The following is a 27,573-nucleotide window of genomic DNA, read 5'->3' as shown; positions in this document are numbered from 1 at the left end:
ATTTTTTTTTTACTTTTTTTACTTTTTTTATTTTTTCATTTTATTTTATTTTATTTTATTTTATTTTATTTTGTTTTTATTTTATTTTATTTTATTTTATATAACTATCTAAATCAATTTGATGCTTGAATGTTGGTAAAAATTAGGGGAAGAGAGTTTCATACAAAAATTTCTGTATAACGCAAATCATCGTTATTTAAAACACGATTCTACCAAAATTGAATTGTTAATTAATATTCTATGATACGATTCGAAACGTTACGAGGGAATAGTAAAATATTAAACAACAGCAATTCCGCGTCTCGTTCGGCGCAAAACGCAACTATGTAAATTATCCCAGTCGCGTTTACGTAATTTCATGACACCAGTATTTATTGTCTACGCGTTTTGCAACATTATCTCTATGCTAATAGTCTATAAATGATCCCCGTGCGGATTTTCACGTTAATTACAGACACACCTATACGTCCGGCGCGCAATCGGTTACGGGGCGTACGAAAATTTCACGTGTTGCAGTCGCGTAACGTAATGGGAAACGTTATTTTCTTCGTGTTTTATTACCTCTTCCGTATACACTGCCGTTCAAAAGTATTCGAACGTCGAAGAGAAATGCCGAGCGCATTTTCAAACTAGCGGACGCTTTAATAAAAAATATTTAATAAAAAATTGTAAAATTACTTGCATGGTTAATTGAGAAAGAAAATAATAATCACGTATTTATTTTATCCATGGATGGACAATTGCTGTTTATTGCAATACTTTCATTGAAATATTTTTAAAACGGTGAAATTACTTGCAGGGTTAATTGAGAAAGAGAATAACGATTAGTTTAATTTATTAGAATCATCAAAACTTATTTTAAAGAATAAGACGCGTGATTCTATTCAGACTCGCCATTTTGGTACAGCGTCTATTTTCTTCGCGATACTTTGGGAGCCACTCATTAGGAACTCCAGGATATTTTCGAAGCTCTCGAGATCCTTCGAGTGGAGTCCTCAGCATCCTGGGACCTTCTCGAACCTGAATCCAATCTAAACAATGGCTCTGGCTTGGAGAACGTCGGTCAGCCGCGAAGTCGACCTTAAATGGTCACATTCTCGTGCGGCGTGGTGTGACGTGCCACTCCGAACCACGTGATTTCTGTCGTGTTTCGGTCATTCGTGTTCTTGTTGCCACGAATTGAACCGTCCTGGAGCTAATGACGTTTTCTAACGGAGAACTAGGTAACCTCTTCAACGAAGCACCTGACATTTTCTTGAATGACTTGAAACATTGCGAACGAACCGTGTTTAGTCGTCCACGTCCACTGTCTGTTCTTTTGATAGCATATTGGATTTTTTGCTTTAACTTTCGTGATATCTTAACGAAAGTATTGTCAACGCATAGCTGAGATTTTCTCGAGAAAAATGAGTACAAACACGACCTCATTCGAACTACTTTTAATTTTAAGCAATTCATAGTGATTCAAAATTAGGCCATATGATGTATAATTAAAGGTGGTTTGAATGTGGTCGTGTTTGGACTCATTTTTATCGGGGGAACCTCGACAACACATCGGTAGTTTTTCCAATGAAAGTATAATGAAAAATAGAAAAATTATAATGATTCTTGATTGTGAATTCCTAATTTACTGTGCAATACTTGATAATGCAAACTTACAATCTAGTACCTTAAATAACTGTTACTTCTTAAAATACCAAAAATTTATTAGTTTCTCCTGTTCCATCACACCGTTTTCCCAAATTTTTTTCCATTTCTCGTTTCACCTTTCCGTGGATCCGTTTTAAAGCGGAACGAATCGAGCCAACGACGGTCTGATTACGCGCACGGAAATATTCGCGGAAATTATAATGGCCGAGTAAAGACCAGCCTGTTAAACGTCGATGAAAACCGATTTCCGAACGCGCGCGAACGCTTCCGTCGAACACTCCAATTGATTAGTCCTTTCTAATTTTCTTGCCGCGTGACTGCACCGCGGCCACGCTGGAAAAGCAATTTTCTCGGAGGAAAGGTATCTCACCGGGAAATTAATTATATTTCTCTAGCTGCCGTTTGTAGCCGAGCATAACCAGGTGAACGAGCCACGTGGAGAGGAAACGGAATTTAGCTCAGAAGCTTTTGTTAAAAGCTCGTGAGAGGAAACGCAAGCTGTCGCGATTAGGGCCGTGGCTGTAAGGCTTCAAGAGTTTATAGTGTACGCAAATATAGAAACGTATAAAGTACAAAGTATACAATTTTCGGTCGAGTTAAAATGGTGGTCCTAAATGGGAGCTTCGATAATCGAGGAAAACGTAAAATTTGGAATGCATAGATTCTCAGCTGAGGGGTTCATATATCCTTGGATATTTGGAAATTCTCACTCGGAAGCTCCAGAAAGCTTGCACGAATCTCAGCGCAATGCTATCCAATATGCTATCGAAAGAACAGACAGTGGACGTAGACGACTAAACTACTAAAATCTACTCCACCAAAAATTCGAGTCATCCTCATCGAGCAATTACTTTCAGTGCATCCATAATAAATCAGTCATACCTGAAGACGTAGAAAATGCACGAAAGTTGTTTTTGGCGAAATTATTTATCCAAAGAGGGAAAATGAGAAGGTGAAAGTACATCTTTTCGGTGTACATGGAAATCGCACGGTCATCGACAAGAGACTGCAGGTCAATCCAGGCTTGCCACGTTCGAATGTGACGTTCAAATTGTCCAGAAGAATTCATCTACGTATACGTTTAAATTCTAAATATCTCGTAACCGCTCCAATACTCCGAAGCGATAAAGTGATACGGTATAAAGCGGGAGAAGATTGAAATATCAATTAATTAGGATGTATAGCCGGTGAAAGTAGTAAAATAAATTTCGCGGAATCGTCGATGATAGAAATTTCTAATTACAGGATACATTAACGGGACTTTGATACGGGCACCGTGAAATGTTTTCATAGCACACAAGTGGCTTTTCAAGTGGCCTGGGTTGTGCGGCGCTTACGCTAGAACGGCGTAAACCCGCGGTTATTAGCCTCATTTGCGATTTACTCGAAACGTTAACGAGCCGATCTGCGCATCGAGTTTCTTTCCAGGCGCGGGAGGACACTCCAGTTAACGAAGAAACGTTCCAGCGGTTTTCTTTGCCAGACACGAATTAGTTCCGCTCGCGAATCGTCATCCACCTGATCGATAAGACTTCCCTCCCCCCCCCCCCACCCCCCGACCTCAAACGAGCCCGTTCCTAATTACTCGAAACGCGTGTTACCCACGAGTATGGAATATCTCCGCGCTGCACCGAGTGGAAGGTAATTTAAGATCTAACGCGGAGTACGGCTAATTGGTCAATATTTGATGTTTCCCATGGAAACCGGAATAACACGGCGCGCGGTTAATTCGAACGAAGTTGTCAAGAGCGGGAACGCGAATGCCGATGTAGGGTATTAATTGTTCAAATTTTGCGAAACTCCTCTTTTTACCTTCGTCGAGGAACCAGAGTTTCAGGAAACTATTCCCGATGGAATGTTAATTAATCAATTTCGATTTTGGAGCGTGTATGTTCATATCGTAAGGATCCCTTGAATTGCTTATGGAAATCAGGAATGAAAATTAACAAATTCCTTATCTTCGTAAGAAAGTTATCAATGTACCGGTGAGGTTCCCCCGATGAAAATGAGTCCAAACACGACCAGATTCGGACCACCTTTAATTATACGTCATTTGGCCTAATTTTGAATCGTTATGAATTGCTTAAAATTAAAAGCGGTCCGAATGAGGTCGTGTTTGTACTCATTTCTCTCGCGAGAATCTCAGCAACGCGTCGATACTACTATCATAAACATAAAATGATAAATATAAACAAATCATCAGATTTAATACAAATTTTCTTCGTTAACATGTCGCAAACTTTTGATTCATTCCTGGGGACATTATCATCCAAAATGAAACCGAAAACGCGACTAAACGCCGAAAAGGCTGTAACTCGAAAACACGAGTGACGCAGGTGCCATTTTTTTTTTCTTTCATTATTTGCACGCTCTAAATTCTCCCCTCCGAGGTTAGGCCCGTACATTATGAAACACTCTGTTCGCCCGTGCATAAATCACCGAGAGTTTACTGGTGTTGTCACCTGGAAGGATAAAGGCGCCTATAAAAGACAAGAGCCGGGGACAGGTTTCAGCTATCGCGAATTGAGATCTCGATCGCGTGACAGCTTTTGTTCCCATATAGAGGCAAGTTTTAGGCCTCGTTCCGACGAATCCACGATTTCAGCGTGGGTCGCGTTTAGGCTGGTTTATCCGCCCACGCCTGCGACTCTGTCGCGTTTCCTTTTTAAGGTCAGTGGAACGTCAGGTGTCCAAAAATAAGATGATCGCGAGAAACGACCGACTGGCGCCAACTTCGGAAGTTTTCCTCTTGGAATCGATGAAAACACGAATCTACGACATTTTTCAGTCGTGTTTACTATCCTCGGAATGTTCCTTGAAAATTCATGACCTCGTGTCAATTTAAAAAAAAATTAAGAGCAATTAATTTAAATAAAGAGACGATGAATTGGCTGGGATCACGAATCAGTGATTCGTTCGGTGAAAGATTATTTTAACTATTTCTTGGCTTGTTTATCATCACCTTATCGATTCACACGATCGGTAAATTAATCATGCCCGACTATTGCACTCGAATATTCGTGTTACTCGTTAATCACGGTTATTAATGACTCCCCTGATTTCAGAGTGATGCGCTCTCCTAATAAATTGTCGCGAGCTTCGTGCACGGAGTCTTCCGCGTTCATATTTCTCTTTCGTAAAACGCATTCGAAATAACAGCCGAAAGACAAGATCCTCCCCGAGAGCGCGACGTATTTTTAAACAGATCGGGACATTCCTAGAAATTGAATTTCCCCAGGAATTGAATTTTGGTACGACGGGTGATCGATAAGAAAATAAGAATTTCCCAAGATTCGAGGATTGGGTCGAGGCGTCGTAATTCGATTTCGAAATCTGCGCGTTTGCGAATGGCGCGCTTTTGGATTCAACGTAAATCCAGCTGCTTGGCAATCTACAGCGTCTTCGCGTATGCGCGTTGCCATGCGCTCGTTTTATATTCCGATCGCGGATCCCATCTCGTGTAAGCACGGCTGTACAGTGAGATGTTTATACGCGAAGCGTTACGACCATCGAGCTATTTGCGGTGAATTTTTCTCCTTTCTCGTTTTCGTCGACCTTTACTCGAACGTCATTCTCGGACGCCTGGGCTTGGACGCGTTTATTATGGAATAAATTCTTGCTTAATAAAGCTCTGCTCCGAAATCGCATTGACACATTACAGTAAATACCGGATAAGTGCAAGAAAATCGGGACCCGAACATTGCAGTTATCCAGTCGTGGTTTCTATTCTGTGTTTATATACATTTGGCTCGAGTCGAACGTAGAAAGGGACAGAGAGAGTGAAAGAGAAAGAGGTCCAAGAAAAAAGTCGGTTAGGATCATATTGCACTTATCCGGTCTTTACTTTATTGCTATTGTGTGTTCCATAGATATTTTATATTTGTTCGTTTATCGGCGAAAGTTGTATCTGGACGCATCAAAAGTTCAACCGGAAACTTGTGTTCCCGGGCGCATCGTGCGCCCGATCGAACATGGAAGTTGGAACAACGCGTACCTTGCAAAAAGCGTATCCCCCAACGATATTGTCCTCCCCGTGAGCTACGTATGGCCATCGCGAATGCATTGTACGCGATAATCATAAAACCATTGTTTCATACAGCGCCGTACACGCGCATCGGTGCATCGAACATCGGTTTAGCTTTCTCACGCGCGACAAATTAAAACAGAAATAATTTCTCGTTTCGATGGGAAATAATGAGACGGGTTTCACCAATGTTTCCCGGATTATCCACCGCCCGGCCTTATCGACGCTTTCGAAAGCGAATCAAGCCCCGATTCATTGCTAAACAAGCACGATGATAACTCTTTAATATCACCGGTGTATTCTTTTTTCCTATTTTATATCGATTCTTGTTTTAATTTATAAAGTCTTTTTCTTAATGACGGTTCTTATGATTTTATTCATTTCATTCGGATTGGTTGCTTCGGCTACTTGAAATTATTTTTTTCTAAGTGGAAGGTCCATCTATTCTAACCGAAGAGAAAATATAATAATTCAGATAGGGTAACGCTAAGAACTAAAAATAAATTCAAAATCGTCTTGTACTCGCGAATTCGCCTCGCCTGCTTTCGAAGAATAATTTCGCAATTATTTCGAGCAATTGTTTCAAACAATTCTGAAGCAAAATTTGAAATAATATTTCAAAAGCGATCGTTGTACCGTACACAATGATTTATCCCAGTAATAGATTGTTTCCGATCTAGCTGTCTACCTGGTGTCCACGATTTCTCCAATTACTTGCAAAAAAAAGTCACTAGTTCTCGCGTATCGTTTTTTGGAAAAATGTTACAATGCCCCAAATCTGTCCAATTTCCAAGGGGCGATATACCATTTCCCCCGCAACCCGCGCGTTATTCGTGCAATTTTTAATCCAGATGAGTCCTTATCCGCCGGGAGGCATCGAGAACCGATTCGCTTTAATCTCGATGGGAAGTTTAATCCGACGTAGCGGCGCGCGCCTGGAAATCTCGTCGGACGAGCCACGGATCCCGGTGGCGCGGTTGCAACGGAATACTTTGACAGTTCGGGTTTCGATTCGCCTAATTCGCTGAGGACAATGAGAATGATGCATCGCTTATCCGTGCACGCCGGCGCATAAATTAGGTCGTGCTGTGGATCGTATGAACCCGACTTAACGGAATGCATAAATAAAGTGCGCGTGTCGGTGGTTGGCCCCCGCGCGTCCGATCCACCGATCGCAACACGCTACGTATTAATGCGCGAGACGGGGGATCCCGTGCGAGCATCGAGTAGCATAATAATCGATGCGGGGACGAGAGTAAACGTATCGTAACAGAGAACGGGGAAACCTAGATTTTCGCGAGCCACGATCGATGGGATGTGACACTTGTTAGAGGAGCGAAGGGTTCGGTCAATTTGACACAGGTCGGTCTACGCTAACCTCGGGCCTGGGTTAGGCGAAATAACGTCGCTCGTGAAATAGCGTTACTCGAATTATTGTTTCGAGTAACGCGTTATTTTATTCCGTAACTATTTTCGTAACCGTGATCGGATTTGAAATATTAGTATTTGGAATATTGTTTCTGTAGGCAATTCTGCTGTAGGCAAATACACGTGCCACCGAGCACCAGGTAGCATGTACGAGTGTATAAGTGCAAGACTGTCGACCGGTATTTAAAAAGAGCTGAGAAAAGACCACTCACGTTGTTTTTTCGCTCAACCATCCTACGTTTCAAATAACATTTTACTTCGTAATTATTTGAAACAATTGCTTGAAATAATAGTGAAATTCGTACAAGACGATTTTGAATTTCGGAAATCAAGCGCGACCGAAATTGCGACGGCTTTGTTTTGAAATTGTGAAGGATTGAAAATTCAGGTCAGGCGCGCCTGGGGGAAGGCAACCTGCACCCGTCGAGACTGTCATGGTGGATCCAGTGGCGGCGCAGCCGCGACAGATTTAACAGGGATACCTAGTGAAATATTCATTTTTCGGATGTCTCACCCGATATCTTTTACATGGAGAACTTCGTATGGATTTAGGTAAAATGAATATACGATTTCAGTCGAGGAAATACGGTGCAGTTGCATTTTGCGGACGCGTCGTTGCACTTTGGATGCCCTTGGATTATTAAGCAGTTAATTTTTTCTTCCATGTACACGATCGCATAAATATTCGTACGATCTATGTCTATCGAAGACGTTTCGATTTAATAATAGTTTTGATATTATCAGATGAATTTTTCGTTATAAACACGCGTATGAATACGCATGTTATACATTTATATATGCGTATTGATATAAACATACACTTGGAAACATCAAACCTAACATTTAATTTAAATAAATTTCTTGAATATACATAGAGGGTATAAATATTCATGGGACTGATTGTACAATAGTACGCTACTAAAATTTACAAGCAAAATCGTAGATGCATTTTGCGTCGCTGTACTCGTGGAACGATTCGCGTTAAAAGCTAGAGATTATCAAAAAGTTTAATTTCTTTCTACATACAACATCGCAATTTTCAAATAAATTTATTGTAAGCGTAACAGATCTTTCCAATCGCTGAGAAAGAAATGAAAATCAAAAAAATATACATGTTGAATCGAGTAACCTCCTCCTTTTCGAAGTCGGTTAAAAAAAGAAAAGTCAGGCGCGGAAAAGCGAAGAACGCGATCGCAACGAGTTCAGGCATGTTTTTCCTAGCGTCGTGTTCTCCGGTGACGTCATCCAAGCGCCGAAATGCGAAAGAATTGCGAAACTGAAGAGTAGAATAAGACTGAAACCGTTAATCGCGGGAATTCCACGATTTTCGTCGATATTCACGAATCGCTGGCGTGCGTCGTTTCTGCAAGAAGTTAAAAGGGGAACCGTCGTATAAAAGGAGGAGATCGGGGACGGGGACGGGGCGAAATTCCGGTAACGTTCCCGCGTCTACGGAAGAGTTACGGCCCCGGGGACGCGAAGAAACACGGCATGCATTCGCGAGTAACCGTATAATAGAGCCGCATTGTCGCGATACCAAATAATTTCGGCTGGCGGAACCGAAATTTTCGAAATACGGGTAATTGCGGCTGGAATCGGTCCGCGTGCTTGGATACAATGGAAAAAGAGAAAAGGTAATGAAAGGTAAAGATAAAAGAAAAATGAAAATTACGAATCGTTTTCTTTTTTTTTTTTTTTTTTATCGAATGTTCACTGAATGACCTAGTTTTTCCCAAGCTGAGATATTTATTGCAAACGTTTATTCCAAGAATGGACAATGAATGGGACCACGATGTAATACGTCAGCCATAATTTATTTGTTTACTTCAACGGTCTTATTGAATAGATATCCAAGAGTATTTATACGAGAACGTTGGTGTGCAGAGGAGGCAAGGTTCAGTCGGGGTGATTTTTTCGAACCTAACCTCGAATTAATACGAATTTACCTGCAAGCAACAAGCCTTCGCAACGACAGACTTCTGGCGTGATGTACTTAAAAAAAAAAAAATCAAAATTCTACGAATTTATACAAGTCTCGATACCTAACGAACTAATTACCTCATCGAAAGATCCATGCGGATATATTTCGAAGCAAGAATTATCAATACGATAGAGTAATATGGCAAACAATTTCTTTGCAAGTTTGTTTATCCTACTTTTTTACCGAGATAAGAACACTGTCTGAGTTTCAAGGAGACCGTACTCCACTCTGGGATTCGAAATAGTGTCACGCGCCGAGAAAAAAGAAACGCAAGGAGGTAGGCGAGGTCAGAGGTTAATAGTTGCGAAGGTATTCGCATGCAAAGTCGGGATGTTGCATTTAAAAAGCCGAGGTTGAGCTTCGTATCTGGATGAAAAAAACTGCACGGCAAGAAACTGATTACTATGTTACACGCGCCCCACTCGGTGCCGCGCAATTTTTGTTTGCCGACATGTTTTCATGCGGAGGACCGTTTACGAGTAAATTTAAAGTCACCGGGGCTAGATAAGATGGCCTCGCTACGTGCGACACGCTGAAACAAGCTGGGACCTAGGTCCGGGGATGCTTATCGGGGCGAATGAAGAGTTCCCATGAACGTGGATCGAAGAATCATATTTTTGGGTTTTATATTGCAATCGAACTAATTTTTTATCTGGTCTTCGTAGACTCACTCTCTGTAAAATTTGTAATCGAGGATTATATTAAATCAGACACTTGAAAATTTTTGCTGCGATTAAATTTCGTATACGGACTGTTGGAAAGTGCATAATGAACTCGTGGTATTTATTTTTGTAGCTTTGTTGAAATTCAAGCGTTTCTATCGAATTCATTTTCGTTGATGATTAATTTTTAAAATTGGTTTATTTACTTCTCCAGTTAAAAGCACTGTCACTTGTAATTAAGTGAAAGAATCGTAAAGGCTGGAGGGGATTTTTGAATTAACACGACTTCGTGTCACCTCAATCATAGTTCGAACTCGACTGACTGCCGATCGTCGAAGATCGTCCTTTTGCATTTCTCATACCCTATTTCTTATTGCCTATATACGTTTCTGTACTAAGTCTTGTTTATTGTTTGTTTGTTGAGTTTATAATGCTAGCTTGGTGACCAACTGACTATTCGCTCGCCTTATTTGCTATTGTGTACTGTCTCATCCCTTATTTTTCACCCTCAACCTTTTTCCATACTTAATATTTTTATCCAGCCCTAACCCAACCATGAAAAACCGGGGCGGACCGGCCAGGATTCGAACCCAGGCTCTCAGCGTGGTAGTCGGCTACGTTCCGCACTGCTCTACTGTCCGCCCCCTGTACTTACTAAGTCGCATTTCGTATCGATTCCCTACGCAATCAAATTCTATCTACATTTTAAATTCCCGATTACTATTATTCAAAATATTCATTCACAAATTACTGTTATTCATTTTACTGCGAACAATCCAATGGACTAATTTGTTAACGGACGACTGTCCCCGTTTAATTGCAGCTCGGAGATAGGATACGCCGGTTCACCGCCAAGGGAGGTGCTCACGCGAGGGAGGAGCATAGATTCGGTGGACAGACCTTTTCAACCCAGCGACTGGGTCGACGTGAACCTCGAGGTGCCGAGCTCGCCGAGGCCCAGCTCCGTCCTCACGAATTTAACCGTCGACACGAGCCTCTATCCCGCCGCCACTCCCGCGTCCAGCTGTAAGCTCGCAATTTATCGTTAGCTCATTTTGCAAGCTGTATCCTTAACGAGAACATGCTCGTCCCGACATGCCAGCTGATAAGGACCGGTACACCGTGCGCATCCCCGCCAACAGAGATGCTCCCTGGGATTTGCTCGCGCTTTGTATTATAAATAACGAAGCTCCCTGGTTCTGGGTGGCGTAAAAACCAAGCATGGTTGGCCCTGAAGGGAAAAGAGCTTGGCTCGAATTACGCATAGTAGTTTGGAATTACTCGAACTTGGTGTAGACGTCAGGTGTCTCGGAACAGAGAGCGATAAGGTTCAAGAAATATTTCTTGGAATTAATTTGTCTATAGTTTATATTAGTGAGATTTGGCATAACCAAATCTCAGGTGATTGGGAAACACTAGTTAGAATTACAGTGAGTTCAAAAACGCACAGATTTAGAATAAGTACAGGTATCTGTAGTATCGACAGAGCAGAATTTGATGGCACAATCTACCACTAAGAATACAAACTATTTTTCCACGTACACGTTTTAAAATTAATATTACAATAATTATATACTCGATACCTGCCTATATTAAATACCCTGCGCTCTCGAGTCGAGCATAGAGAACGCCCCCAAACTAAATTTCAATCGAAATCACATATACGCAAACTTAGCTGTGTTAAAATTCCGTATTAACGATGCTTCCGTGCTTTCGCGCCAGCAGATTCGAACTTGAAGGATTCGACGCCAGTGCCGCCACCTCGACGACGCAAACGGAATAAGGGCAGGCCCTTGCCGCCGAAACCGGACGAGATCGCCGGGAACTCGACGAGCAATTCGAGGCACACAGAAGGGGCCGACGAACCGTTGTATTCGTCGGTGCAGTCGCCGAAAAGCAGCGGCGACGAGCAGGACGTGGAGGAGGAGATCGAATCGGAGAAACGGTGCCTCCAAGACACCGGAAGAAAGACGAAGGAGATTTATGAACACAAGGCGAGTTCTAGAATGGGGGGGACATGGATTTCCATTGTAGATTCTCAAACTCGATATTCAAGAGAATGTTCACCCTCTCGCGTTTGGGTAAATAGAGGAAGAGGGAAGGTGCGAATCCGTGAAAAAAATTAAAAAATATTTACGGATCGAGGCCTGTTCGTGGGCAAACAGTCAACACGACGTTCGTTATGGCGCCAGGGGGTGTTTTTTTTTTTTTCTGTCGAAGTGAATCGAAATAGGGGGATTTGTCACTGTTAGCGAACTACTCTGGGAAGTTCTGTCTTGTTGAAGTGAAGACTCCTTCTCTTGAGTAGAGGGACATTTATTTATTGTTTTTTTGAAAATAGATTCGGTAAATTCATTGCTCCTGTTGTAAGATGAGTGTTTATTGAGTAGTTGGGGGAGGGGTGGCTCAACACGAATAAGTGGAAAGCTAGTAACAAAAGCTCCTTCGAGACTGACAATTACTCCTTATTTATCACCTCAGACCTTCTTAGTACCACACACACATCAGTTGCCTTCGAAATAAATATTCTAATAAATCCAACACCTGTCAACAGGTAAACGGCACTGGAAGGATAATAACCAGCGACATGGTGTCGGGCAAGAGACCCGGCAGGACCATAGACGCTAGTTACCATCAGCTGAAGCCTCAGGATAGCGAGGAGTACGAGCGATTCGCGAGGAACAGAACCAGCAAGGACTCGTCGACTCCCAATCGCGAGGACAAAAGGGGATCGAGGAAGCCTGAGAATCGGGTCATGGATTCCTTGAAGGTTCCAGGTCTGTCGACCGGCGCTAGGACTAAGAACTACAGCACCGTCAGTCTGCCAAATTACGACGAGTTGGACACGACCAGGCATCAGGAGGACGGGACGAGGGGCTATCAGGCCGAGGAGGAGAAAACAAAGCCCAGGAGACCCGTCAGGAGCAGCACTGGATCGCTCCCGGCTGCGTCCTTCCTAGAGCCATTTTCCGAGGTACGCAACTTGCTGTATTTTAGCCTGTTTCCTACTCGCTTTCGTTAGGGTCGATTTTAATAGATGGAACAGTTTTCATTTATTTTTCTTATAGGATTGTTTGTAGGGAGTGTCTTGATTGGCGTGGCAGTTAAAAAGTAGATGCGAGAGTGTGTAGTTTATTTATTGTTAGTTGGTTTCTTCTACGTTTCGATGAGTGGTGGGGGTAATTAGGCGACAGTTATCGAACATTTCTTCAGGGAACTGTTTGTGTCTTGGTAGTTGCGACAGTTAAAGAAACAGATGTGAGATTCTATAGTTTATTTATTGTTGCTTGGTTTCTTCTATGTTTCAATGAGTGGTGGGAGAAACCAGGCGACAGTTATCGAACATACCTTCAGGGAATTGTTTAATCTCGTAGAATTGTATTATATTTCAAATGTACCTTGGTATTTTGTTATGACTCAAGTGTTTAAAGAAGTGGTGGGAATAGCCACGCGACAGTTATGGAACGTCACTCAAGGAACTGTTTAATCTCGTACAATTATGTTATATACTACATGTACCTTGGTATTTTGTTATCACCTAAGGGTTAGTTATGACTCAAGCGTTTAAAGAAGTGGTAGGGATAACCACGCGACAGTTATCGAACAAAATCCATGCGTCGCCCTATTTAATCACCCGCGATAACAGCATTTTACTATTTTCCTTCGAATTAATAGTTACCGGCCGAACTTTCGCAACTTCTATCGACGGCCAGCCGTATCTCGCCGTCGAAGTGTTCCCCGCGACTGTGTGCCCAAAGTCTCGGCACCGTAGAGGGTTAATCCGCCGCGAATATATTCTAATCCGCAGAAAACGAGCGTGCGACTGGAGGACTATATATCGGGCCGCGCCATTCCCGATAACCTATCGCCGTATCAGGTCCTGGAGAAGCTGGAGTGCGGGGAGAACGGGGACGCGGGCGCCGGTTTCGTGAAGTACGACCCGAGTAAATCGGAGGATTGGGTGCTCGGCGGGATCGGTGATTGCGAATTGAATCACCAGCGCGGGGTCTCGTTGGAGGTGAGGACGATGGATCGATGTCTCACTGCTGTTTGCAGAAATGTACTTCCGAATGCAAAGACCAAGTTCTAAACGAAGAACAAGAGAACCGTCGCTCTTCCTCCTCGTTCTTTGCAATATAAAATAGTATTTACTCTCTAAATATTCCGCTTAGGAAGAATCGAAGATTTTCAATTATTTCAGGACGCCTCGAGGACCGACGAAGGCGAGCAGCACCGCGAGGACGAGGACGTCGTCGACTCCTCCGGTTTGGATAGCCGAAGAAGGCAGCAACGAGATGCCGCGGACTCATCGACGTACTTGCAGAAGCCCGAGGCTTTCGGAAAAACACCGTCTGCCGTGACCGGCGAGCCGGAACATCCCGAAGTGGATCCAAATAGGTCGGTAGAGATTATCCCCGAGCGGTGTTCGTGTGATTAACTGAATTTAATTGGGGCGTTCAGATGCCAAGTGGTGTAAGCCCATATTTCGAGGATTACCCTCCCCTAACGCCTCTCTGCGTGAATTTTTCAGCGCGGTGTCCTAGATTTTTTATTCGTCAGAGGGGGAGTTGAATCGCCGCAGAGACAATTATTTGGTTAGAATGCTACTTTGTATTAGAATATTATTAGTTGGTATTATTTAGGCTCTTCAAGGATTAATTATTTCGTGGGAATATTTAATTAATCTTTCTTTAGTTAATCGGGAATATTTATTCGCTATTTTAGTCATTTCTCTGGGACACGAAGAGGCAGAGTTCGCGAAGAAAGTAAAGACGTGAAATTATAAGAGTTTTGTCTAATATTCAGAATGATCATAATTATACTGCGGATTTTTATGCATTTATCAATTTGAATGTGCAAGAATCTACAAAATGCACGCAGTATGTAAGATTATAAAAAATATTGAGAGTAAAATAAATTCCTATTTAGGTTCAATTTTTGTAGGTACCGCGATTGTATCTCGCATAAAGATCCGCAGTCTAATTATAATAAATGGAAAGGTGAGTAACGACGAAGGAGAAATTCTAAAACACCCTTTTGTTAAACGATAAATGCCACATTGAATTTTTCCCCGGTAACGATAACAACGAGACAAGTTGTAGAATCAGCTACTCGAGCCGAAAGAAGGAGCTGCCAGTCCATTGAGAAACGCTACATACGCATTTTCCTCCGTCTGTTTCCGTAGGTCGCAGTTGAAGCAGTTCGATCCTCCAACGCTGGCGGACAGTTGCAGAATTTCGGCCAATCGCGACTGCCTCGGCACCAAAGAGCCGTTTTTCCTGGACGAGGCGAAACATCGTTCCGCTTTAGGTAAATAGAGCCCCGAAAGCCCGAAGGTGGTCAAACGGTCTCCATTAACGCTTCCCTCGCGTCCCGCGGGTCTTGAAAAAACACCCTTGCGATAACACAACAGAACTCGCTCCAATATATCCCGGCCGGCCAATAACGCGTCCCCCTTCATAAATCCTGAGCCGATCGGAGCTGGGGCTGGGACTACTTGTTGAACTTTTTTACACACCAATTTTTCTGCATCAGGATTTTCTGAGCGATTCACTGATCGTTTCTTTTCTAAAATATTATTGAATTAGGTGAGAAAGTTGTATTTATCATCTTTGTAGTGTTTATAGTATCTAAAATAGTAATTAATTTGTACATGATGTTGGATTTTCGTATAGGTATAGTGCGGAGATGAGATGTTGGCTAGTGGATCTGATTGGTGACGGTATAGTCTCCTTGATCCTTGAAAAACTGAATCTAGGGTGTAGCTGAGCTGATTGTGAACAACAATTTCCTTTGCAAAAATGTCGGATGACGCGTCAAAAACTCTCGGATATCAAGTTTCATCCAAATCGATTCACTTTTCTGCATTTTGGTCCGCCATATTGGATCCTCCATTTTGAGTTTCTATATTTTGAGGTCAAATCTGGAATCAGCGACCCTGAAAGCCTCTCAGCTACCCTCCATTTCCGGTTCTTACATTAATCCTGGTTTAGGTCTGGATCAAGTCTGACGAAAAACTATCACTAGTACTATGAAAGAAAGTGAAACACCCTAATCGCTATCATTAAAAAATTCCTTTCCGAAAACAAGTGCCCTCCAAAATACTCCAACAGTCCCAGCCCTGGAGCGTCATGTACAACCCAACTAGTGAAATTAGCCAGTCCACCAGTTCTCGATTACGTGGTCTTTCCTTCGAATCGACATTCCAAGAGTTAGGATCGCTTCCCTGCGACGACTGATCGTTCCCACCAAGCGGAAGCGCACGTGACCAGTTAAACCGCGGACGTTCCATTTGCCAGATACGATAGGGAATCCCCACTTTCCCGAGGAGGACGATCGACGCTCGAGAAGGATCTTCGGTCGAAGCCTGTCGAACGAGAGCGAACCGGACGAGGACGCCTGCGAGTCGAAGGAGCTGACCAGCCGCCCAGTGAGCCTCGTCAGGACCATATCGGAGGAGTCGTTGCCGCGCGAGATGCTCGAGCAGCAGGAGCTGGAGGAGCTCTTCGACGAGAAGCTGGCCAAGGATGTGCACAACAAGCTGAAGAAGAGTTTGGACGATCAGAAAACGAAGACGCCACCGCCGAGTCCCGAACCGAGGATGAAGACAGATTTTTCGGACGGCGATCACTCGACGTTGCTGAAGGTCCTTAAAGAGGAAACTGCCGAGGAGAGTAATCTCAGCTCGATGACACCCAGCCTCACCGAGCTGGAGGCTGCGCTGTCGGACATGCTCGAGAAGGAGGAGTCCCAGGATGTCAAGGACGAAGCTAGGACCAACGGGATCAGCGAGCTGGTCTCAAACAGTGGAATCCTGACCGCTGAGAAGAATCTAGCTTATCCGAGGAAAAGTGAGATTAATCAGTCCGTCGAGGCTACAGGAAACCCTGTTGATCTACCAGACGAGAGGAACCAAACCCCCGTGTCTCTGGGACAGATCCTGGAGGACAGGAAGCCGATTGCCACCAGGAAGGTATCGTTCTGCGCTTGGGAGGAGACCGTGGACGAGATCGAGACCAGGGCCAATCGGGAATTCATCGAGGATTTAGATAAGACCGTCGTTTCTCGGCTGAACGACGATAGTGGCTGGGCTTCGACGGGCCAGCACGTCGACATTCCGCCAGAGAAGCCGACCAGGTTGAACAGGACAACGGAGGATCCGGTGGCGGGCACTGGGATCGTTCCCACGCCGCCGCGAAGGAGGAACAAGAGTCTGGGCGCTGCTAAGAGGGTGATCGAGGCTGCGCAAAATGGATCCGTGATCGCAGACCCCTACGCGAATGACAGACTCATCTGAACCATCCTGGTTGGACTTTTTCAGCGAGTACTTGAACGAGGAATTGGGTGGAGAGGCTACGACGGAACGAAGGATGGTCTCCTGGACATGTGCACGAGGGTTTCGTTAGTAGAGGGTGTTGTTAGTAGAGGGTGTTGTTAGATAGGATAGGCGTGAGCTGGAGGATGTTGGAACCTTGTCAATAGTCGATATCTGGGGACTTTGACAGTGGTAGATGCCTAAGGACTTTTTTAACAGTGTATACGCCTAAGAATTCTGTCAAGGGAGGATACTTGAGGATTTTTTCAGCAATGGATGCCTTCAAGACTCTGTCAATAGTGGATGATCAAGGACTCCATCAACAGTGGATGCTTAAGAACTTTGTCAACAGTGCATATGCCTAAAAATTCTATCCATAGAGGATACATGAGGATTTTGTCGTCATTTGATGCCTAAGGACCCTATCAACAGTGGATGCTTTGTCAACACAAATACCCAATACGTTGCATAACTAGAAATTTTATGACCCATCCTGGCTATGCTCACATTTTTCATATTCCGCCCCGTCATAAATGCATAAGAGTCGCTAGTCATTACCGCGATACGAGAGCAAGAAAATGTTCAAGAAAATTTCCAAGAGAATTTTCAAGAGAATCTACGAGCGACTCGAGCCAGGTCACGCGGAGGTCAAGCAACCGGTTCGACCATTTCCTGCTTGGGACGTGGTCGCAAATTCGTTCACGCAAGCACTCGAAAGTACGCGGAAATGGCGCGGCGAGAATTTCTCCGTCTCGGAGGAGAAGCTTTCTTCAGGGCTGAAACTTCTCTTAACGAACTTGCCCGTTCTCGAAGAAAGGACGCGCGTCGCGGCCTTCGTGAATCGCGAAACCTCGTTTGGGGAAAGTTTTCGATTCGATCGATCGCATCGCGGATGCTCAAGAATCTTCCACCAGGTCGCCGACGCGTCATCGTGGTAAAAATTAAAATCACTTGCGGTTCTTTCTTCGAGTCACAAGAGTAACGAACGACGAGTCCACGGTTCTCTAAAATACATTTACTTGTCTCAAGAACTATGCAAGGTACTGTATGTCAAGTGTGTCACCCTGTACATCAGGAATTTAATATCCGAGAGGTAGACGGATCCTTTCGAACAGCGACGCTGACATATTTTCGAGGATCGAATTAGGCACCGATCTTGCACCACTATCTTGGCGAGCACCTGTGCGAGTAGTTCGCAACTTTGGGGCTGTTCGTCGATCGATTATCGCGTGCGCGGGCTATCGATATCCGGCGACTTCGTTAGCGGAATATTCGGTGGCCTAGTTGCGACCAACTATTTCACCGCCTAATGAAACTCGTTCGTCGAAACTGCTGTGAATAGCGATACCGTTTCGTCGGCTACGCGTCGACGGGCGCCGGGGCGGTACGAAAATTAAATCGAGTATCGAAATCGAGGCGTGATTAGAAACTCGGGTACTAAGGGATAATGCGTCTCGTTAATATCGAATCGACGAAATTGACGGGAGCGATGACGGGGAGTGAACGAGCAGTTGAAATTCTGCTCGAATCGAATGGAGAGTGCACCACGATGTAACATACACATAATATTGTATATATTATGTTTAATTTGTGTAATGCAATAGGTCACTTGTATAGTGTATTTCGAATTGTACAAATAGTATATCGCGCATTAGAGTATAAAAATGTATGGATTGAAATATTTTGGTATCGATGAAGAAAATATAGTTTTACTTCTGTGGCAACAGTGATTTTGCGTTTTTTTTTTTTTTTTTTATATTGATGCCTGGGGGCGGAGCATGGAACGCTCTGAGACCAATAGACTCGGGAGTGACGCCCACTAGGCGTGGCAGACACCAGAGGTGGGGGTGTCGAGAGCTCCGGGAGCAGATGACACTTACTAACAGTGGGCGTTTCGGAATATGGGGTTATCAAAAGCTCTGGGACCGTGAGGCTCCAGGGGATGGGAAGTCGGAAGCTCTGGAACTACAAGACTCTAAAGGGTGGGGCGAATGAAGCTCTGGGACCATTAGACTCCGAGGGGTGGGGCGTTGGAAGCTCTAGGGCCATGAGGCCCCAGAGGGTGGGGCGTCGAAAGTTCTGGCACCATCAGACTCTAAAGAGTGGGTCGAATGAAGCTTTAGGACCATCGGATCTCGACGTAACACCCACCACCTTGGTTACAAAATTCATAGCATCGAAAACTCTGGGACCAACGGGCTTCAAATTCCTCCGAAAACCAAACAGCCCCACCCTCAATCTACAATCACGTCCCCCAATCTAGAAACAGATACATCCCACGCGAATCTTTCCGTTGTTCTCCCTGGTAGTCCCGTGGCTCCTCGATCCCCCAGTGTCCGAAATTTGATTTAACACCGCGCCAGACGATCGAGCGGCCAGAAAATAATTTCGTCGTCGAGGGAAGAAGTTACCCCCCCGGCGGAGGGCGGCGGGGGCGGGAGGGTGGGACCGATCGAACGCCCGTTTCGCAGGCGTTATCGCGATCGGATACCCGCCGCGAATATATACGAGCCACGAAGGACGAGCCGACGTCGTCGATTCTTCGGGGGGGGGTCAGCCTTTGGAATTCAGGAAGCAGCTTGTTCGAAGAAAAAGCGGGACGTGATTGGACGACGTAGAAGACGAAGTTTCTCGCCACGGGGACGAGGGGGAGGGATGAAGGAGGGTTGGGAGAGCCTTCGGTCGAACCCTCGAGCGAGATTAATCTCGTTGTCGCTCGAGGAAGCTAAGTGCTCGTGACACAAGGTGCCCGTACAATCTCGCGCCGACGCGACCATGGGAAAAGGGCTGATTATGCGTGTCGTGGCACGGGGTACGCACGTTTGTGTGCAAATTTTAGCATTCCGGACGAGGTGGGAGCTAGTCGAGAACGTTCAGACTTAACTCGGTTTTATGGTTTAATATGAAGACCGTGAGTATCTTCGTACTGCTCTTGGATATACTCGAGCATTGGATGATATTGTTGTTTTACATCAGGGATGGGTATTATGAGTGTATCACGAAGAGCGCGCTAAATAGTGGCGCCACGAGCGGCCGCCATTACGACACGGTAAGGCGCCATTTTGAAGTGGTTGGGTCTTGTTATTCTAAAATGGCGTAGCTGGGTCACGTGCTAGGTGACGCAGTTAACATGTATTATTTCCTTACAATAATGTAACCTCGAAACATACTAACTCTTTATCTACCAATTTGTTTAAGAAGAATACTTTAAAAAGTACTTTCTATATTATTATTCCAACAAGGTATATTAAATTTCATATTTACTTTCTCAAATAAAGGATCGACAGTAGACAACCAACAACACAGTAAATTCCAGAAGGTAAACAGTGAAGATAAAAAAAACCAGAAGGTAAACACTGAAAAATAAAACAGAGTATACATCCCTCCTACAGTCACTGCCGAATACGGTACAAATTTCGAACAATCGAATCGCTCAAAATGAAATTTTCATCCGTACTAGAAGCTTTGAATATCGTTTTTCATTTCGAGAATCCACCGCAATGGTGGTAACGTTATGAAGCGTGTCTTTTCGAAACAAATACTAACTACAGCGGCGTTGCGTAACCCGCGACATGGTGTTCCGAGTATTCGGCTAGCCCCTAAATATACATCGTATATTTAGGCGTATAAAAGCATACGCTACATTAAGTAAAATTACTACAAATGTACCGCGGTCTGCGGCGGACGGTTTTCCAACCGGATGGCGCTAACGAACGTGTTAACTCGTTCCAACAAATGTACTCGATCGAGTACTGGGATCGAGACGACGCGAGTCCAAGCGGCTCACGAACAGGAAAATTATTCCGACCACACCGCTTCCAAAGAATTAGATCAGGCGAAGCTAGACGCTCGGTTAAAACGTGATTCTTCGCGCTAGGGTCGCGCGTTTAACTTTAATCCCGTTGTTTCAGGTGTCCCTGGATACTTTCCAGCGGGACTCTCACGCGGTCGCGACCAAAGAATATCCCTTTGGTATCTTCCCAAAATTAAAACACCGTCGCGACTCTCTAATTTTCATTTTCAAATGGCATTTCGAACGCAAGAGTTCAAACGGTGACTTCCGTGGCTTCCGTCTATCGATCGAATCGATTCGCGAAAGAAAACGAAAGAAAACGATTCTTAAATCGAAATAACGCTTCGCGTCAGGCCAACGTCGAATAAGATGAACGCACGCGTTACTTCGTTACGCGTCATCCTGCCGTTACGTTTCCATATGCAACGATCCTCGACAAAGTCAATATTTATCGGAATCACGCGAGCGAATTCGGTCACGCGCTCGGCATTGTACGAATAAAATAAAAGCGACGCGGGAGTAACCTACGCGCTTGATTCACTGCTGCGTTTCGTCGACGGAGACGGAAAAAGATTATCGAAACACCGTGTTCTTTGCGACGCGAATTTGCTCCTGACGTAAAGGGAAACGACGAAACGTAACGCTTGCACCGTTTAGGGCCAGCACTTCTCAACCTTTCCCTTTGTGAGATTTACAAGTTTTTTTGTTTTTTTTATTTTTTTTTTTTTTTTTTTTTTTTTTGGAAATATTGTTTAAGAATTTTGATTCTCGTGATTGATTTGTGGGGAGGACTTCAGGGTTTGAGAGCTTGCAGACGCGTCAGAGGAGACCCTTAGGGTAGGGTTAGGTAGACCCTTCTCTCACGTATCGGCAGGTTAGTCAAGGTTGCAGTTTCTTGATTGAAATGGCGATTTTGAGACATCGAGGATTTATTACAATCCGATAGCTGCCGTGATCACGAATTTAGTAAGTAATTAGCCTTCATAGTAAGGCTACCGAGGTCAAAGCGTATTTATTGCATCGTATACACGAATTTATTGTTGTAATTAGAACCAGGAGGAACAGAATAATTTATCAGTAAAATGGTTTCTCCGTTACAATAATTGTCCCTGAATATTTTAATAAAAGGACTATTCGTAAATTAAAATTGAGCGACCTTGGAAACTCAAGTTTCCCAGGTGCATAGGTCAACATGGCCTACTTCGATCTTTAGCGTTCAATTTTAAATCGTAACCACCATAGGAACTTCCACTCGTTGATTCACTTCCAGTTGATTTATTCCCGATCATAATTTCGAGACGCTTTCGCCTCGAACTGAGAACCACTGGCTCGGCAACGCGAAATGATCCCCCCCCCCCCCCAGGGTATAATTCCAAGTGATTTTCAACGTGTCGTTCGCAGGCCACGCAACGAAAAGAACTCCCCCGGATGGGGTCGGCCGCGATTCCTTATCGGAGTTTCCGTTTCTTTATTTTTGATTTTTGTACAGCACGGTCGTTGAACGGGAAACAGGAGTCGCGAGGGGAAAGTGCCGACCGGCCGAGAAACCGATAAACTTGTAAAATCTGACGTTCCCGGTATTCTCTGAAATTAGCGCGAACGGATTATAGGTTCGGTCTGTTCGTGACACTCCTATTAGTATCGTGGACGGGGGTGAGGGAGGGATGACGGAGGGTAGGAGAAAATCGTCGTACCTTTCTTCTCGTTCCTTTCTTCCTACCAGCGGACGAGTGTAAAGTCGAAGCCGGACCGTGCGGTTCCCCTGGAATTTTCTCTGTCGCTAAATCTTATTATCACCCGACCGACGGATTCCCGAAACGTTGTTCAAGGTTTCCCTACGAGTGGACGAATGGAAAACGGTAACATCCGACCCTCGTCTCGGCTATCAGATTTTCCGAGGCTCCGGATAAACGCTGGCGCGGGGGCGGGCGGGGGGGGGGGGGAGGATAAATAAACCCGTCGTTTAGCGTTGTTGGAAAAATTGTATTTGGGTGCAATTGCACACGTGAATAATTAGAATCGGAATTGATATTTCGGTAGCTATTGGAATAATTTTGTTCGACGTTCATAGGGCAAAAGTAAATAACAAATGTAGTTCTTCAAAGTACCCTTAGAGTTATTACTTATGTTTGAAATAATTATAAGAAACTGTTAACGTCTCGAGGCACGAATTAAAAATTCTGGATTTCTTGCGAAACAAAAATTGCTTATAGTTCGGTTTCATTAAAATATCACGATGATATAAAGTATATAAGATTATGGAACACATGACATCTCATTCTAATAATGAGTATTTTGTTAATCCCCGAAGGTATGTGCTCAATACTCCTCAAGAGTTTAAAAATATTAGTCTCGAAATATCTAAACAAATAATATACCTAAGTCTTCCATTCTACCAATTCCATTATTACCACCTATGTAAACTACCTCAGAACATACTTGGTGATTTCATTAAGGAACGTAGCTAAAGAAAAGCATTCCTCAAATTGCAGACTGTAAGTTTGAAAAGTGAACTCTCCGCGTTGAAGTCGGGCGCCATAAATACCCGCGGCTTATCACCTAATCGTACATGCATCGCGAGGAAAGGGTTGCAGAGGGTGCAACGCCGCGGAATAATTAGACGCGCGGCGCCGAAAAGTATTTGGTGGATGGGGGTGTGGAAATGGGGACAAAATTAGCGTAAACGTTCTTGCGAGGCTCAGGGTCGGTACACAATGAAGCCAATTGCCATGATAAGAGCGGGGCAATGCGCCACTTTGTCCACGAGACTTAGCTTAATCTTCGACGAAGCGAGACCGTATCCGAGCACGTTTCTCGAACGTTCGCGCCTCGATGCTGAAGAAAATCGAGCGTCCCTCTTTCCAACCGTGTTCCAACAGCTTTTCGCGCGATGGTTCGAATCTCCCGTATCAGTTGCGCCCGCATCGTTGGATACCACGCCGATTGGAACCGGCGAGCAATATGATACTTTTGTTTCCATTTACACTTTTATTTATTTAATGTATACGTAGCTTCTGTGTCTATCGATGAAATTTGATTAAATTAAATGATAGCTGCACATAAATAAATTTCACATGTGGATGTATTTGTAATAGAAAGTTTGTTTGGAAATAAAGATCAATAATCGATAAAACAAATTATCAATAAAGCCAAGAATTAAGGGCGTTAATCCAGCGCGGAAGAAGTCGTCCGCCGCGAGAGGGCCATCCCTCCCCTTGTTCTTCCCATTTCATTGCCACCTGTACCCGGAACACCGTTCGGGACACCCCGAATCCCGTCCAGACACGTCCTCCCTCTGAAACGATTTCTCCGAGGGAGCAAAACGAAATCACCCTTAATCCAGAAAATTTATAGACTCGGCCAACTATTTAGATAGGCGGACGGAAGTCGAGCGATTTCGCTTTTTGCCCAAGCCACGGACCGACCCACCCCCGTTCGCATACTCGAGACGGTGGCAGTCACCGCGCCGTACCGAAAACCAACCCCCTCCGCGAAACGGGAAAGTTGAACGTCCGTACCCGGCGCGAATATTTCCACGAAGACGCCGGTATTCCCGCGGCTTAATTAGTTTTTCGTCGACGGATAATCCGTGCCCGGGCGATTTGTCAGGCGGTACTGGAAGTTCGCGGTACCGGAATTAAGGCGCTGGCTTCCACCGAACTGGAGATTAAGACGATATTCGAACCGGGCCCCCCCGGGGGTTTAGGCCACGGTTCCGTTTCCGGTCTCCTCGCTCGCGGAGAACACCACCTCCCCCTCCTCGCCGGTCGTGGATCTATTTTATCGTCGCGGCAAGTTCGACGACTCGGCCAAGAAACTGCTATTCGCGAGGGGGTCGGAGGGGTTCGCGGGGCAGAGCGCTGCCAGAAATTTCGCCCGGCACTCTTAGCGCTCTCAGATACCCCTAACCAGGGGAGAGCGTAACGAGAGGTGGGTTGCTCGCGGACCGAACTTCCGGGACGTTTTGTAACCGTACACCGTCAGGTTCGGCAGTCTCGAAGTTGCCGCTCGATTCCTGGACGGGTGGCGATTAACCCTTCGGCGCTATGGAGGATCGCGACGTGCTCGCGCGGGTCTGCGTGACCCTGGATCGTGCATCCCTCGGGAAGGAGGGATTTTAGGGCTGGTAATTGATTTCATATCGGAGACTTCGCGGCGAGTCGATCGTCGCTGGAGATCCGTAGGGGTGAACGGTGGTTTGACTGGGTCGAGTGGATGGGGATAGGTTTTTAATGATCGGGGGAGGACTCGTCGATCGTTAAAAACTTGTTGCTCTGGGTAGCTATGGTGCTTATTGATTCTAACTTTAAATCACGTACTTTTCTCTAATCATTCCGCTATTTTTTTCCAGGTGAACGTGCAATCAGAATTCATTATATAATCAGAATCTAAATTCCATTCATAAATTTCATTTTATTCTATCATTCAGAATCATCCATTAAATAACGAACCCAACCATTTATTTATTACTTATAAGAAAAAAGAATAGTTCCACTTTCCAAATAGCCTCAACCTTGTTAATTCCTCATAACAAAATAAATCCCGCGAAGGATTAAAAATATATACCACCTTCCTTCTCTCGACTGTCAAACCTCCCTTCAAAACAGAAATTACTTTCGTCCACCCTCTCCTCTACTCATTACTCTATATTTTTCCAGGTGCCCCGACGTGCAGTACCATGTAAAAAATTGCCTCAGGATTGATACATTCAAACCCTCGAGAACAATTCGTGGCCATCACCCGTCCCACGTCGAGTATTCGAAAATCCTCTCGAGACTTTACGAGATCTCAGGCGAACCGTAAGAGTTTAATTCAAGTTCGTCTTCGAAGAAGAAGGAAGGTATCGCAGCGCAAGCCTCGCTGGCTTCCAACGTGTTAAGCCGCTCGTAAAAGAGCTTTTACGCGATCAGACCCTCGCGACGAGACTTCGGGGCCAGGTTGTTCGATCGACTCCGAGTCATCGGGGGCGGTCGCCTAAGTTCTCGGATAATCATTCTCCGTGCTCGTAAAAGAAACACTTCGGAAATAAATTAACGCCGGAGTCGTTACGGGGCCTCGAACTTTCCGCGCGGAGTCTCTACGTGTTATTTCTTTCTTTTTTCTTTTTTTTTTTTTTTTTATTCGTTTCCGCGTCACCGAGAGCACGGAATAAAAGGAAATAATCGGTCACGTTCGTCGAATTGTTCCCTGACGCTGTTCCGACAGTGTTTACTTCGAGATACTAATGGGATTAACGTGGGTCGCAATCTGAAGCGTTTCTATTTTATCGTCCGAAGTAGATAAATAAAGAACCCATGGCTTCTAGGGGGGGGGGGCGGGTTGAACTTTCAAGGGGCGGTGACAGGTCGAGGTGTTATCGTGAAATCGAAGCTGCGATTTTGGAATTTTCCTGTTTTTGTGGTGATGAAGTGTCGAAGAAAATAAATCTAGATAGAATTTTAAAAGGTCGCAGAAATAAGTGTTAAATTTCACTTGTAATCTCACGAAAATAAAATTTTACCCTCCGTAGGAATTTTCACGATTACATGACTCCAAACGGAACAGAAACATTTTAAGTAGTATGTCCCAGGTATAGACCAGACACAGTTCCAAACAGAACAGAAACATTTTAAGTAGTATGTACATAGATCAGACGTGACTCCAAACACAACAGAACCATTTTAAGTAGTACGTCCCAGGTATGTATCAGACGTGACTCCAAACACAACAGAACCATTTTAAGTAGTACGTCCCAGGTATGTATCAGACGTGACTCCAAACATAACAGAAACATTCACCAGTCAACGTGTTAAAAGACAAATTCTAGTTTCTAAAAGCTAATAAAACCGACCATCATGATCCAGCAGTGGTATCTTGTATCAACCCTCTCTTCCTCACCCTCTGCCCAATAATAACCTCTCGAAGAACAACCGCCCCCGCGTGTTTTCTCCTACGCGAATGTCGGCGTTTAGGAACGCGGTGAAACATTCGTGACGGGCTTGTGGCGACTGACTTCCCAATATATTCCGTCAGGGTAGCTCCTGCCCGACGTTCAGGGATCTTTAATTGGCAATTGCAACTCCGACTCGACGGTTTGCCCCGTCCTGTAACGAGGACCGATAAAGTCTCTTGCGGATATTAAATACGTCGCTTGTTAAACTCTATTCGCCGTGCGCTTCCGACGAGCCAGTTAGTCGGCCCGATGTTCAACGGCGGGGCTCAAAGGCAGCGGAAAAATTCGCGGGGGAATACGGGTAATTTTCAATGCGAAATCCTCCCGAGCCGAACGTCTGCCTTCGGAGCAACGTCGAACGACCATAATCTCTCCATACTTCGAGGCGATTTTTTATTTTAGATAAACATTTGAAATACCAACGAAGAGAAACTTAATTGCTGCAATTGGAATTATATAGTTATCAGTGTTCGTGGATTATTTGCGCAAAGTTTTGGCATATACTAATTATGGATTTTATAATAATACAGTATTTCATGATAAGATTCTCATTCTACAGTAAAATGTAAAATCCTCATTCGGTAATAAAATTCTAGATTCATAATGGAGTATAAAATTCTACTCGCAGGTACGATAAAACAAGGACTTAATTCAGTTAAAATATGTAACCATTTTTTCCCGACTAAACAAATGCATGTAAATAGCGTAAATTAAATCGTTAAGAAATATTAATAAAAAGTGGGAGCGTCAAAAGTAGGAACGAAGCGTGTGAACCAATAGTTCCTCGA

The 27,573-nt window shown here is 44.4% G+C and overlaps 1 protein-coding gene and 1 long non-coding RNA gene across 3 annotated transcripts in view; one reads left to right on the top strand and one right to left on the bottom strand.

Annotated features, from left to right (window-relative positions):
* Positions 1-17,969, top strand: part of LOC128894957 (uncharacterized) — a 43,183-nt gene extending 25,214 nt beyond the window's left edge. The window contains exons 4-10 of one of the 2 annotated variants that reach the window (XM_054157093.1): positions 10,569-10,771; positions 11,471-11,739; positions 12,300-12,719; positions 13,554-13,763; positions 13,947-14,143; positions 14,931-15,055; positions 16,045-17,969. In XM_054157093.1, coding sequence (XP_054013068.1) covers positions 10,569-10,771; positions 11,471-11,739; positions 12,300-12,719; positions 13,554-13,763; positions 13,947-14,143; positions 14,931-15,055; positions 16,045-17,042 — 2,422 coding nt within the window. In that variant the 3' untranslated portion in view covers positions 17,043-17,969. Of the gene's footprint in view, positions 1-10,568; positions 10,772-11,467; positions 11,740-12,299; positions 12,720-13,553; positions 13,764-13,946; positions 14,144-14,930; positions 15,056-16,044 lie in introns of both variants that reach the window. The other variant, XM_054157091.1, reaches the window with a different exon arrangement.
* Positions 1-27,573, bottom strand: part of LOC128894982 (uncharacterized) — a 127,534-nt gene that overhangs the window by 3,338 nt on the left and 96,623 nt on the right. The window lies entirely within an intron of this gene.

The sequence above is a fragment of the Hylaeus anthracinus genome, unplaced genomic scaffold (assembly GCF_026225885.1).
Source record: "Hylaeus anthracinus isolate JK02 unplaced genomic scaffold, UHH_iyHylAnth1.0_haploid 4, whole genome shotgun sequence".
NCBI lineage: Eukaryota > Metazoa > Arthropoda > Insecta > Hymenoptera > Colletidae > Hylaeus > Hylaeus anthracinus.
The sequence above is the reverse complement of the archived record's forward strand: the minus strand, read 5'-3'. Positions and strand labels throughout refer to the sequence as shown.